This window comes from Olea europaea, chromosome 6 (assembly GCF_002742605.1).
Source record: "Olea europaea var. sylvestris chromosome 6, O_europaea_v1, whole genome shotgun sequence".
NCBI classification, from domain to species: Eukaryota; Viridiplantae; Streptophyta; class Magnoliopsida; order Lamiales; family Oleaceae; genus Olea; species Olea europaea.
This window is the reverse complement of record NC_036242.1, coordinates 19,080,714-19,094,069: the sequence shown is the minus strand read 5'-3', so window position 1 is coordinate 19,094,069 and position 13,356 is coordinate 19,080,714. Positions and strand designations below refer to the sequence as shown.

General features: G+C 34.8%; 3 protein-coding genes across 4 annotated transcripts in view; 1 reads left to right on the top strand and 2 right to left on the bottom strand.

The window, feature by feature from the left end:
- Nucleotides 1–822: 822 nt before the first annotated feature.
- LOC111396084 lies at nt 823–3,170 on the top strand. Its single transcript, XM_023022367.1, has 2 exons — nt 823–923; nt 1,778–3,170. Exon 2 carries the CDS (start codon nt 1,962–1,964, stop codon nt 2,754–2,756), a length of 795 nt encoding a protein of 264 aa, XP_022878135.1. The 5' UTR covers nt 823–923; nt 1,778–1,961; the 3' UTR covers nt 2,757–3,170.
- Nucleotides 3,171–3,855: 685 nt separating this feature from the next.
- On the bottom strand, nt 3,856–6,336 carry LOC111396083 (rRNA biogenesis protein rrp36-like). 2 transcript variants are annotated; one of them, XM_023022366.1, is made up of 6 exons: nt 6,132–6,336; nt 5,468–5,559; nt 5,096–5,356; nt 4,576–5,008; nt 4,374–4,455; nt 3,856–4,293 (listed from the first exon to the last, which is right to left on the bottom strand). In XM_023022366.1, exons 1-6 carry the CDS (start codon nt 6,155–6,157, stop codon nt 4,102–4,104), a joined length of 1,086 nt encoding a protein of 361 aa, XP_022878134.1. In that variant the 5' UTR covers nt 6,158–6,336; the 3' UTR covers nt 3,856–4,101. The 2 variants fall into 2 exon arrangements, with proteins under 2 accessions (XP_022878134.1, XP_022878133.1); XM_023022365.1 differs by lacking the exon at nt 6,132–6,336 and having other exon boundaries at nt 5,468–5,774.
- Nucleotides 6,337–9,779: 3,443 nt separating this feature from the next.
- The window catches only part of LOC111395249 (probable leucine-rich repeat receptor-like protein kinase At1g35710), a 6,410-nt gene continuing 2,833 nt past the window's right edge, over nt 9,780–13,356 (bottom strand). The window contains exons 3-10 of the mRNA XM_023021234.1: nt 13,126–13,268; nt 12,069–12,140; nt 11,822–11,965; nt 11,658–11,738; nt 11,484–11,555; nt 11,316–11,387; nt 10,227–10,298; nt 9,780–10,144 (exon numbers count right to left, since the gene is read on the bottom strand). Of these exons, the coding sequence (XP_022877002.1) occupies nt 10,054–10,144; nt 10,227–10,298; nt 11,316–11,387; nt 11,484–11,555; nt 11,658–11,738; nt 11,822–11,965; nt 12,069–12,140; nt 13,126–13,268 (747 nt within the window). The 3' untranslated portion in view covers nt 9,780–10,053. The remainder of the gene's footprint in view (nt 10,145–10,226; nt 10,299–11,315; nt 11,388–11,483; nt 11,556–11,657; nt 11,739–11,821; nt 11,966–12,068; nt 12,141–13,125; nt 13,269–13,356) is intronic.

The window sequence follows — 13,356 nt, the reverse complement described above, 5'->3', positions numbered from 1 at the left end:
TTCGTAAATATGAGAATGTGAGGTATTCTGCAATAAAAACAAATATTAGGTAGGAAGTTTTGCATTAATTATTTAACTTTTAAAATTATTCATTTTGGCCTTCTTTAAGTGAATTTAATGGCGGTATTAACGAGAATGGACGGTAGGGGGGTCTTTCGCAGATCAAAGATCATATAGAGAGTTTTCAACAATTTGAAATGATCTATGCCAATAACCCATATAAAAATGATCGAGCAATGAAACCTGTCGTATTTACAATTAATTATGGAGTAATATCAATACTGGTCCCCAAAATTTATTATTTGAATTTGGAATTGGTCCCTAACCTTCAAGGAATAGCAATTAATATTATGAGTGCAAGCATCCAAATCTTCAATAAATTGTTATATTGATTTTTTTCGTGACTCTTTTCTTTATAATATTGTACTCTTTAATTAATTTGATCAAAGATAATATCTTTTAAAAATTATTCAAATTAATAAAAATTATAAATAATAAACAACTAATTATATATATAGCATTCTTATGACCCTTTTTGGTCGCATCACCTCGATAAGAAAGCATACCATAATTTCAGGTTCTTAGTATTAGTTAAAATTAAAATTTCAATTTCAAAAAAATAGATAGGCGAGGATCACGTGATGATTTAACGTATATTTGTATATTTGAATGGTTTCCATTAAGGATGACTAATTATGCAACTGTGAAGAAAAATTAAGGACTAAATTGATAGACAAACAATAGTTTATGGACCTACTTGTCATTTTCCCATTAATTATGAATTCAGAAAAATACCTCGCAGTTTAAATTCTCCATTTCGCCGAGAAAGATGAAAGAGAAAGAAAGAGAGATTTCTCTCTCTTCTGATCTCTACTCTTCCAAAAATTTCCAGAAGAAAGTTGAAATCTCCGTCGCTATTCATGGTGAATTTATTCAATGTTCACATATAAATGCAATTAAATATCTCTAATAAATATACTTTTTACTTGTAAAATCAATGCGATCATGTATTATAATGCTTTTAATTCCGTATAATTGCTAGACTATCTATTTGTAAATGCATAATTATATATTATTACACAATGAATTTGTTATTTTTCTTTAAATATTGTTTTGTAGTAAATATTTGAAATTTTTTAATGGCATTTATGGTAGAATTATAGGTTATTGAGCAGAGAGGATTCATGGGTTTGTTTTGGAATGGGAACGCATGAATTTGTGATATAATGTTCTTTTTTTTTTCCGTAAGGATATGTAATGAGAAAGATTATTTTTTGACATTACATGTTTCCTTTCTTTTGAATTCACTTTTTTAGTCTTGAATTTGTGTTCTCAGGGTTCATTTTATTATCTTTTTGTTGATTATATTGTGAGGATCTTCCATAAGGGGTTTGGAATGACGAGAATTCAAAATCATGTTAAGATATTATTGAATCTGCACCATATGTACGAGGACTTGCCCATCTATGCTACTTGTTCAAAGACTTAGTTGCACATAATTTGCATAATAATTTCTTTGGAATAAGTTCCTAAGCCGCTACTGCAGAGCCAAACTTACTATTTTTTTTCTTTTTCAGACTCTATTTCCTTTCTATTGGGCAGTAGTTGTAGTGCAGTTATAAATTTAAAATTTTGGCCTCTGACTGGCCTAAATATTTAAACAACCAGCAGCTAATCACTGCTTCATAAACAAATCATAAAATGGCCAATTACTGTTTCCTTAACTGAAATGATAAATGATTGACACACGTGGCTGATCCCATTCCTTTTCGTTTAGGTTTCATTTATGTTAAAGAAGCCTCTCATGATTGAGGCATGAATTGGACCAGTTTAAGACTCAGCAGCATGATTATGAAGCTTGCATTTTCTCATCTTGAAAATTCACAAGTCTTGTTTAGTGGGAAGCTCAGCAGAATATTGATAGTTTTTTCCAATTAAGATTTCCCTTGCTCTATGCCATTATGTGGAGATCTATATCGAATTCCATTTTAAGCTTTGGACAAAAGAAAAGCACTGTTGAATTAGGTAGAGTTTGTCATGATTCCTCAGATGACGAGACCTCTTCAAATGCCAGCACAGAGGAAGGACTGGAATGCCCCATATGCTGGGAATCATTTAACATTGTTGAGAATGTGCCCCATGTCTTATGGTGTGGCCACACCCTATGCAAAAACTGTGTCCTAGGGCTTCGATGGGCTGCCTTCAAGTTTTACGCTCAACAGATCCAGATTCCGTTATTCATTTCCTGTCCTTGGTGCAATTTGTTGACATTTCGATTGGTTTACAGGGGTAATCTTAGGTTTCCTTGCAAGAATTTTTTCCTTCTATGGATGGTTGAGAGTAGGAACGGTGACAGGGTAAATTCTGCTTCCATAATTTCTGGAGATCATCATCAGGTATGGTTTACGAGGTGCTCTTCAGTTGTTGGGAATTACTCTTTCAACAATTTCCACAGGACTCCTCATCGTCTTGGACAATCGGGGTACAGCAATGATAGTCATAACCATAACAATGGTAATCTCACTTTGGAAAGGCCCCATCTTTCCCTTCACAAATCCATTGATCTCTTCATTCGCATGACCGCCAAGTTTCCATTGGTTATCCTACTTCTGATAGTCATATTTGCACTACCTGCCAGTGCCACCATCCTGATGCTGTATTTAGTAATCACGGTTCTCTTTGCACTGCCTGCTTTTTTGGTGTTGTATTTTGCATATCCTGCTTTGGATTGGTTGGGAAGAGAGATTCGAACTTGAACCTTAATATGCTCAGTTGGTTAGAGAACTTCATGATCAAGTTTCTTTCTTGCTTCAATTTCAGTACGGTTGTAGGATAGGAATTTTGTATGCAGTGATAATCGCTTCGATCAAAAATTGTTGATTTTTCTTTGTTGCAAGAGTAAATGTTCAAGGATGTTGTAAATATTGCATCCCTGTTGTACTCAATGCTTTAAGACTGTCGGAGTTGCTGCTTAATCTTAAGTCAGCGGACAGTGATGTCTTATGATTTTCGTCTATTGCTCTCTGTCCCTTCCTGCCTTCTCCCCTATGATGTGCTAGAGGTATTATCAGTGACTTGATGTTTTTGAAGAACTGGATATAACTTGTTTTCAATCCATCCTGTTATAGCTATGTTTGAATTTTAAATCTCATTACTGAAATTTTGAATCACTTCGGTGGAGATTTGAAATATTTTGATTGTTTTTTCCTTGAGATTTTTGCCTTTTCTTTCTTGATCCAAAGGTGGAAATGATTTGATTATCTAGCCCAATCTGTTTAGCCATGCTTATGCCCAAGGGTTGAATAATACATCCAATCTTGCCTCTAGAATGGTTAATGACTCTCTGAATGTTAGCTGACCCATTATTTTCTTACTGGACATGTGAATCTGTACCAGACCGGCTAGCTATTTGATGTGTAAATGCTAGATTCCTCTTCAACTTATATGATTGGACTTTGGAGTGTCTAATTCTTGTCTTTCCATTATTTTGCAGGATTTTTTCCTCAAATAGATTATACTATTTTAAAATTTCTAATTTTGTGATTTGTTTAGAAGTTCATTTATCTATAAGTTTTCAACTATTGTGGGAGACTTGTTTCGATTTGTTTTTATAGTTTGGCAGGACTAACGGCCATAGATAATATTTCTTGTTATTTGCCACTAGTTTTTGTTTTTCTTGTGTATCTCGTGTGTCAATGTGCATCTATGTATTCCTTCTCCTTTAAATTGTTCCACATACTAACGTTACAGGCAAAAGGGCCATGCTATTCAAACAGGGCTGTGACGGGCACCAATTTGGCGCCCCCTCCACTGTTTGAACAGAATTATTCCAGACAAATAGGGGTGCTTCCATAATTGAAACAGAAACCCATGATAATATTTGGATAAATAATTGAGTCTGTCACATAAAAATTGAAAATCACCATTTAATAAAATATTCGGAACAGAAATAAATAAAACCGGCAAATAATTAAACATATTCACTTTGTGCAAAATAATAGAATTTTCTCTGCTTGAGCCAGTAACATTACAGCTTGAAAGTCTGCAGGTATTTACAGCTCTTACAACTTGATTTTTCATGAAGCCTTTCGCTTGTGAGATTCAAAAGCACAGACATGTTGCTGGAAGCTTCCCAGTTGATCTAAATTTATTAGCCTTCTCTATTACTTTAAGCTCTTCATTTCTTCGATTTTTTTCTGCCTGTGTGGTTGCTCCTCGTGCAATTCCTTCAATTCTTCTTATCTCACTGGGGTACTTCTGCTTGGCTTTTGCTTTTTTACTATCCACTTCAACCTGCAAATTAAGTTTCTTGATTGTATCTATGTATAATCATAATTACTGTGTAGCTTAAAGCGTATATGATGTAAATAAACCTCTATGCTTTGTAGTTTGCGTTTTGCCTTCTTCTTCCTCTTAGTCTCCCAATTTTGAATTCTAGTAATCAGCTTCTCATACCTGAAACTCGTTTCATTAAATGCAGAAAACTGGTGGAAAAATTTTAGCAATAATTTTACAAACAAACAGTCATACACACGGGGTATTGAACTCTCCCTCTAGTTGGAAATAACACTGTACCTTTCTTTAATTCTAGCCATCTCAGATTTTTCCCAAGCATCTGCCTCAGCATTTCCTGGTCCTGGTTTAGTCGGAATCTGCTGTTTATTCTCAACTGGATGTGTTGTGGTTTGTATGGTGGGTGGATGATCAGGAATTCGCTGTATGGCTTCAAAAGTTTCATCACCTGTGATGTTTATTTGCTTTTCTGCGGATGTAGGATGCCTTCCCATGGATGTAACAGGTTCAGCAGCCTTCTCTGGCGAGGCTATTTCGGGTATATTGTCGATTATTATGTCGTTTGGATCAGTATAAGCAAAAGTTGGCTTCTTCTCGATGGATGGTGCAGTGCCAACTTCCTTTTCTGTCATCTTTTTACTTGCCGTAGTGCTTATTGGTGCCTTGATGTCTGTATCTTTTGAATTCGTCTTTGAAGATTCATCTGATAGAAAATCTATTCATACAACAAAAATGACATTGTATCAGAACCTTTTAAGACTTCAAAATTATATTAGGTGCTCTTTTTCTCCACATAACATACCTGAGAGTTTTATTGAACCTTTGCGTGGTTCAGATAAATTTCCTATATCTTCTGCTTTGCCTTTGCTCTTCATCTTTACTAAGGATGTATCAGGGCCACGAGTTGGCTTTTCCTGATCCCCAGTTCTTGATTCTTCAAGTGATTGAATGGCCAAAGCAGTTGCTGCAATAGCGGCAGGGTACTCATCACCACCAAAATCACGTTCCACATTTGTTTGTCTGGAGAATTGTCGTCTTATCCAGCTTTTGCTTCTTTTTTTCTCTGCAGAACTCATTACTAGTATTTTCATTTTTTCATCTACTTAGTAATGATTTTTCCTCCCCTATTTGATTTTTGTTATATGCAGAAAAAGTGTGAAAAGTTCAAGTGTACCTCTGGCGGATTGCGTTTTCTGAAGTGGTATGTTTCTGCCACTACTGCTACTCTCTTCTTTATTATCCTTTCCTGCACCAAAAAATCTCGCTCTGAAAAAGCGATTAGTGGTGATAGAAAGAAGAAAATTGAAAAGCAAAGCAACTCCCCTGTAAGAGGCTAGAAGCAGCCATTGATTATGTTTATTGTTTTGCAAAAAAATAAAATAAAAAAATATGGAGAGAGAGAGATGCATGACATAATTTTTGGATACCTTACTGATTTCTGCAGTTGAATCTATATTTTGCACGAACTTTTTAACTAGAGTATGTCCGTATCAGAGTCGTGTCATGTTGGATACCGACACTCCCTTGAAAATTTCATTCTTTGACGTAGTTATCATAACATAACAAATATGTACGGTTATTTAAAAATTTTAACGAGAAAAATTAATATTAAGTATAAAATTATAATTATAAAAACTTTAAATAAGAAAATCAGCAATAAGCATAAAATTAAAATTATACTATATAAATGATTTTTTTTAAAAGAATTTAATTAATGTGTCTAGGTGTATGTTGTGTTGGTATTTTTATGTAAAATCGCGTCTTGATGTGTTCAACAAGTGTTGTGTGGGATACATGTGTTCGTGTTGGTACATCGTAGGCAAGAATTCGAGAGTTACCTTGTTTGGCTGATCAGGCTCTCCATGCTTTACGAAAAAGCACGTATTCTGATCTTCGTTTTAAGAGGACAGGTCTATTAATACCATGGCCTGATGCTTATTTGAAGAAGCAGTAGAAAGAAGGGATGATTTGTTTATGTTGATGATTTTCGTTAACGGTGAGGCAACGTGGGATATGCATGCATTGAAGGCCTGGTTTTGCATCTTGAAACTCTGAATGAAAAGCATACTTTTCTTCTTCGTAAGGAAACTTTTCAAGACAGAAACCTTTTACTATTTTAGTGTCAATCAAGAGTTCTATATATATTTTTTAATTAATTTTTTTTTTTATTTTTTTATTTTTTTATCAGTTTCAGGAGTTCTATATAGGGAAAATTTCATAGGTGAGATATTAAGTATGGTAGATTTCAAAATTAAGAAAACAAGTTTTAAAATTCAAAAATCAGATTTTTATTAAAATTATTTATAATTTTATGATTTTATTAATTTAATATATTTAGGTCATGGTTATCTAATTAATTAGTCACGGATTAATTTTTAGTCACAGCTTATCAAATTATTGGTCATAATGTATTTCTCGATCACAGATCGAAAATTTTATAGGTCACAGAATATTTTTCGATCACGAGTTCAAAAATTTTACAAGTCACATATTATTCATCAGTCACATATCAGATTAATTTTTAGTTACGACTTATCAAATTATTGGTCGTAACTTATTTCTTGGTCACAGATCGAAAATTTTATAAGTCACAGAATATTTTTCGGTCACGAATCCAAAAATTTTACAGGTCACATATTCAAAACTTTATTGGTCACAATTCATTTACTCATTGCAAATTATTGAATTAATTGGTCACGATTAATTTTTCGATCACAACTTAATCAATTGTGAGTCACAATTGGGAGATCTAGTCACAATTTTCAGGTCACATATTCAATTGCGAGTCACAATCGAGAGTCACATGAATAGTCACAATTTTCAGCACCACCACCATCGCTGCCACCGCATCCGGCAAAACCCACCCCAGATTGCATCCATCCATTTCTTTAAATCGCCACTGCAAACGCCACAGCCAGTACCACCCACGTTATCCATTTCCACAACCATCGCATTCACCACCACAACCAAATCAAGTAATTTACTGGTCAAAGGCACTATTGATCCACCCGATCAACGTCGACGTTGCCGCCAGCAACACCATGCCGCCATCGCTTGTGCCGCGTCCAACAACCAAGAAAAAAAATCTACACCACGATCTTCACCGCTATAGCCACCACGCCGCCAATACCACCAAAACCTTGCATCGTCACCCGCACCACCACACCGCCATCACCACCGCACTGCCACCATCAACACCATCACAAATTCATAGCCAACAAAGCCACTAGATCTACACCACCAATACCACCACACCCTTGCATCGTCGCCTGCACGGATCCACACCGTCAATACTATCACACCACAACCACAACTGCAACAGATCCATCGCCCGCATATATTCACGCCGCCAATACCACTGCACCTTGCATCGTCGCCTGCACTACCACATCAACACCACACCATCATCGCCACTGCACCACCACCCATCAACACCATCACAAATTCACAACTACCCAAACCCCCCGATCTACCACCACAGTCGCTGCCACAAATCGTCATCACAGATTCACGAGGTGACCTATTGCGAATACAGGAGAGGAGATAGGAGGGAGCCGACGTCGTTGAATTGGAGATGGACGACGGCGACTCTTCTTCTATTAGCTTAACTTTGGCGTCGGATCTCATATTTTTCCCTCAATTGTTGAGAGCCGTGGTTGAGAGGTGAGAGTAGGGAGAGAGAAGTGAGGTAGTTTAGGTTAATTTAGAGAGAAAAGAGTGAGAATAGAGAGAGAAGTAATGTTTAATTATTTTTTTTATATATTAATTTATTAATTAATTAACAAAAAAGTTCTGATTTATGAAATACTAAACATGTCATCTTATTTATAAAATTGGAATTCTTAATCTATCAGAATATGTAATTTCCACTTCTATATATTGCTCTTACTTAGGCCTATTATGGTTCGGGTTGAGTTGATTTTTGGGTTCAACTCGAAGTAGACTTGATCGATTTGGATAAATTTCAACCAAATTGACTCAATCCAACTATTGAACTCAAACTGAACCAAACAAACTCGATTTGAATCGTATTGTTTCAGTTAGTCTGGACATTGATCCAAGACTTCCAAGTTAAACAAATTTACCTACCTATTTTGGGTTAAAAAATTTGCATGCCTAATTTTTTTTAGCTTGCATAATGCATGTCAATATTATCATAATATAAAGGGTAAATGGTTGATATTCCCAAAATCATCCCATTTAATAGATAGTTTATCAACAAACAACTACACTAAAATGAAAGCAAATCAAGGTTACAATCTCAATTTTTATATTATAACAAACAATTCTTCTTCTTCTTGCTTTTCTTTTCTTTTGGAATTTGAAGTTTTGATAGAAGAGACGTGGATGGTAGACAAATCATTTGAGAAATAATTATCTTTATGTTCTTATTATTTTATCTTTTTAGTTTAAAAATTGAAATTTTAAAATGAAAAGAAAAAAAAAGATGTATCAACGAGTTAGATCAGTTAATTGACTGGTTAGTTGCTTAAAATCACAACTAATTTGATTCGGCTTTTTAATGGTTAAATTTGAATTATATATATATATATATCAACCTAAACTGACTCGATTTGATTCAATATGATATGTGTTTTTTTTTTTTTTTTTTTTTTTTTTTCCCCCCTTCCTTTTTTTTTTTTCCTAGTCTTGTAAATAAATTCTTCGAGTAGTACATGGAATTTAATGAAAAAATTCAATCCATTTTGGGCAAAATTCACCCTCTGCCTGCACTTCTTTATCCTTGTGCAATATGCCAAACATAATTCCAGGCCTCATTATTCATTGATAAACTTTTCCTTACTATGAAATTACTTATTTTGTCAAACATAATTTTAAAATTTAACTTTTTACTAACGATATTTACTTTTTAAGTAATATATTTTCAAGAAAAGTAATCCTTTTAAACATATACCTAATCAGTAGTACAAACATGTTGAAAACTGTGACACCTACGGCTTTTTTGTGTGTGTTTTCTGGACCACGTTCATTTCTTAAAGAAAAAACAAAAAAAAGGTTGAGCTTCAACCTTGAGGGCTCCCACCACCCCATCCCTAGAGTTTTGTGAGGAAGGTGAATCACGGGATGTGCTCCAACAGGTCGGGAAACAAGGAGTCAAATTTCATGCCTCAGGAATCAAATCCCTACACTGCAACTGCCAGCAAAACATGAGATAACCTTACTTCTGTCTTTTGCACCACTAGACTATGCCCCAGGGGGCAGACCACCTTCATTTCTTAAACTATACTTGGATGCACCCCCCAAAAAAAATATTGCTTTGATACCAATTTTGACGTAGAACTCACCCTTAAAATGGACCTATAAAGAGTCGAGGTTCAAAGTTTTTAAAAATCTACAAAGCAAGCGATTTACTAGCTATATGGATACAATTAAACCATTAAAACAGCTAATGGGAAAAAAAAATGGCATTTGTGCACCAAGTTAAAAGAATGGGACACGCCTGAGCTCCATATCCACTCATCATGGGGAGGGAATGTTTAACATTTTAATATATTTAAACGATTAATGATAACAAGAGGGATTATAAAATAATTGTTAATGAAAAACATATTTCTATGTGAAGCTTATCTTTATCTACAGCTCACGCAACTTAATTATAATCCTAATAACTCATCAATACAGCTTTCTAGTGAGCCAAAGGTTGCCAGCATAATCTTCAGACGTGGTAGATAAATTCTTTGACAGAAAAACTACTACATCAACAAACAAAACTAATCAAACTTGAGTTGATCATTTTGTCTAAACTACGAAGTCTGAATCTGAAAGTTCTAGGACTTTGTGGACACCAATTGGGTTCACACCTGGCCGAAATGAATTGCCTTCGATGTACCTGTGATGAAAATAAAATAAGTTGCCTGAGAGACTGTTGTATAAATTGTAAGTTGTAAAGAATTTGCAAAAGCAAAGCTCACATTTCCTTTAAGAATGGGTGCTTGTAGAAGGCATCAGGAATCCTACCGGAAAATTGATTATGATCCAGATACCTGAATTAGAGAAAGAGCTTGGATCATTGATAAATAATTCCAATATTTGCGTTTAAAATTAGTAAAACTATTCACTTCCCATTCTACACCGCCCTTTCTGGCATAATGGTATTATTACTTCGGAGGTTAAGAAGCCTACAAGATGAAGCTTAAGGAAATTCCAAGTCCGAGTTAGATGAAAGACCAAGCAATGTTGAAAATGGTGAGGCTCAAGTGAAGAGAGCCTTGATCTGTACAATTTACTCCATCCTCGAATATCACTGTCCCTTACCAGCACCTAACATTTTACCCTGTACGATTTATCTATATTAATTGTAATCTTGGAGAAAAAGTGTCTCTTGAAGACCTAAACATCAACGGATCGGCACGCCTCTTTATGTGGTTATTTAGGAACCATTTTTGATCTTTCATAAAGCACGACTCTATATCTGAATTTCTTTATAAACTTAACCAAGTGTGAAAATTCGCAGACCTTAACTTTCTTAAAAGAGAAACAAATGGGAACAACTACTTGGTGGTGTCAAGCGGCCACCCTCGCATTATTAATATATGGTCACTAAGCTATGACATCTTGGTACAGGCTCGCCATTATCAATGATGCATTTTTTATATGAATAAAATTGGTGCACCGTGAGTCGGCTTGGCTCACCCCACCAAGGTGCGAGCTCGTGGAGTGAGCCAAGATGCACTTTGGTTGAGCGAGCTGGCTTGCACTCAGCTCGCCTGACCCATTTAACACCCTATCACATACAGAGTAAAAATAGGCACCTTTGGAGTCAGATCATATGATGAATCATATATTTCGATATCATGGGAAAAAGAGTTTAACTAGATACTGAGCAAATCCATTTGTTTTTGTTTAGATCATTCATCCATTCAAACTCATATATATATATATATATATATATATTAAAAGATCATTTCAGGGAAGAAATATTTCAACGACCTCCAAATCCGGAAAGTGAAGTCCGGTAACATCAATTAATATAAGAAAGGTGTCGAGAAAAGCCCACTTACAAATAAGTCAATTGAGGTATATGAGCAAGACCAGATGGTATAATTCCAGACATCTTGTTTCCAGATAGATAACTATAACACACACAAACAATTAACATGAGAAGTTACAAAAACCACCAAATTCAGCAAAGAATAAACAGCCCAAAATCCCCCATAAATACAACTTACAAGATCTCCAGTTTTGTCAAATTTGCAAGCTGTGCTGGAATGCCTCCAGTAAGATAGTTGTTATTAAGATATCTGTAATAATACAACAGAAATCCTTAAAGTTAGTCCTTAAATAATGGAATTAGCACAAAGATCAAACAATCAATCAAAATTCTGCCAAGTTTAATTGCATACAGGTTACGAAGAGCTGGGAAACATCCTTCGATGCGTATGAGTTCCCTTATTGTCCCAACCAAATGATTGTTACCAACATCCCTAGAAATACATTTAAACTTAATTAGCTGATCTGAGGAAGGTAAAAAATAGCACACGAGTATATCGTTGACGAAAAATGTTACAAGTGCCGCAGATTTGGCAAAGTTCCCAATTCAGGTGGAATTCTTCCAGTCAGCCGATTTTCATGAAGTTGGAGATATCGAAGTTCGGGAAGATTTGCAAGCTCCTTCGGGATTTCGCCTTTGAAATTATTAAAACTCAAATAGCTGCAGGTTTCAAACAACAGCCAGTTAATGGGGCAGAATAATGTCTGAAACAAAGATAGTTTCTGGAAGAACTACATATTCTCAAAATATGAATCTCACTCACAGATGCGTTAACTGTTTTAATTCACCAATTTCTGGAGGAATGGAATCTTGCAGCTTATTCCACCTAACATTACTGAGGAAAAAATTTAAAAAAAAAAAAAAATCAGAAAGCAACAAAATTTATACAGAATAAAAATAGGCAGAAATTGAATACACAAGATTTCAACTGACAGAATCTTGTTGTAACTTTCGGAACTGTTATTTTAAGCTTTGAACTCTTTCAAAATAACAGAGGTGATAGTACTACAATGGAGCTGAAATCAATGATATTATTCAAGTAAACTGAAGGTATCAAAGATTAACTTAAATAGGATATACACTTTTTCATCAATCAAAATAATGATTTTCTTTCAGTTATTCCATACTTTTATCCAAAAGAAAAAAATTGAACACAGTATGTGGAACGTGATGATCAAACATAAATTAAAAAAGAGGAACAACTTAATAAGAATCTTATTTGCTTAAAGAAAAATATATTCAGAACAGAAATCTTGAGCTTCATATCATCATGGATATTTCCCTTCCTCAGTCCAGGGGAAGAGGGAGAATTATTTTTTAATCCACGTGTAATTGTTTAAGAAGCAAAAAAGGGTCACAAAGAAACATGCGAAAAATCTTTCGATGTAGCTACCAAAGAGAATTAAAAAATGAATACAGCACGGTGATGATCAGGAGCTTGGTTGCTTTAATTACTCCAAAAACATGGAAGCTCCTGAGTCCTGTGGCAAGGTTTTGGCATAGATCTAATATTTGTATTGATCAGAAATTTATCTAAAGCATACTACATATGTTTGACTTGCATTACAGTAATTCAAAAACGAAATTGAGCTAGTGCATCAGCATCTGAGCATCATGTTTATCTCAATTATAGAGATCATAAATACTACCAAGGACTCAAGATTTTGAGTGCAATTATTTGCAACGTCTTCGGATCTAGAACTCACTCTCTATCTTGAAACTAAAAGAAAATCTGAAAAATGTATTTATGATGTAGTACGTATGCATAAAAAACACAACGTACAAGTTATTCAAAATATATGAGAAAGTAAACGGCTTACAGTATCTTAAGATGCTTCAACCGCCCAATTTGAGGTGGAATTGGCCCGGTCAGTTTGTTATTGTGTAGATCCCTGCCATAAGAAATAAGAATACAAATTTCATATACTTGAAAGCGGATGAAAAATAGAAGATACAGAGACAATTAGAACAAAGTTTTCCCTGATGACAGGATTATAAGGGAAAAGCCCTTTTCTTATTTTACACATTAATCAAATCCCCCCCCCCCCCCC

What these genes read in the sequence shown, in the direction of transcription:
- LOC111396084 (XM_023022367.1), top strand. Translation starts at nt 1,962, where the DNA reads ATGTGGAGATCTATATCGAATTCCATTTTAAGCTTTGGACAAAAGAAA.
- LOC111396083 (XM_023022365.1), bottom strand. Translation starts at nt 5,702, where the DNA reads ATGCATCTCTCTCTCTCCATATTTTTTTATTTTATTTTTTTGCAAAAC. An exon ending in AGGTTCAATAAAACTCTCAG is followed by an intron (nt 5,009 to 5,095) that starts GTATGTTATGTG and finishes TTGTATGAATAG; the next exon opens with ATTTTCTATCAGATGAATCT. An exon ending in GCAAACTACAAAGCATAGAG is followed by an intron (nt 4,294 to 4,373) that starts GTTTATTTACAT and finishes CTTAATTTGCAG; the next exon opens with GTTGAAGTGGATAGTAAAAA.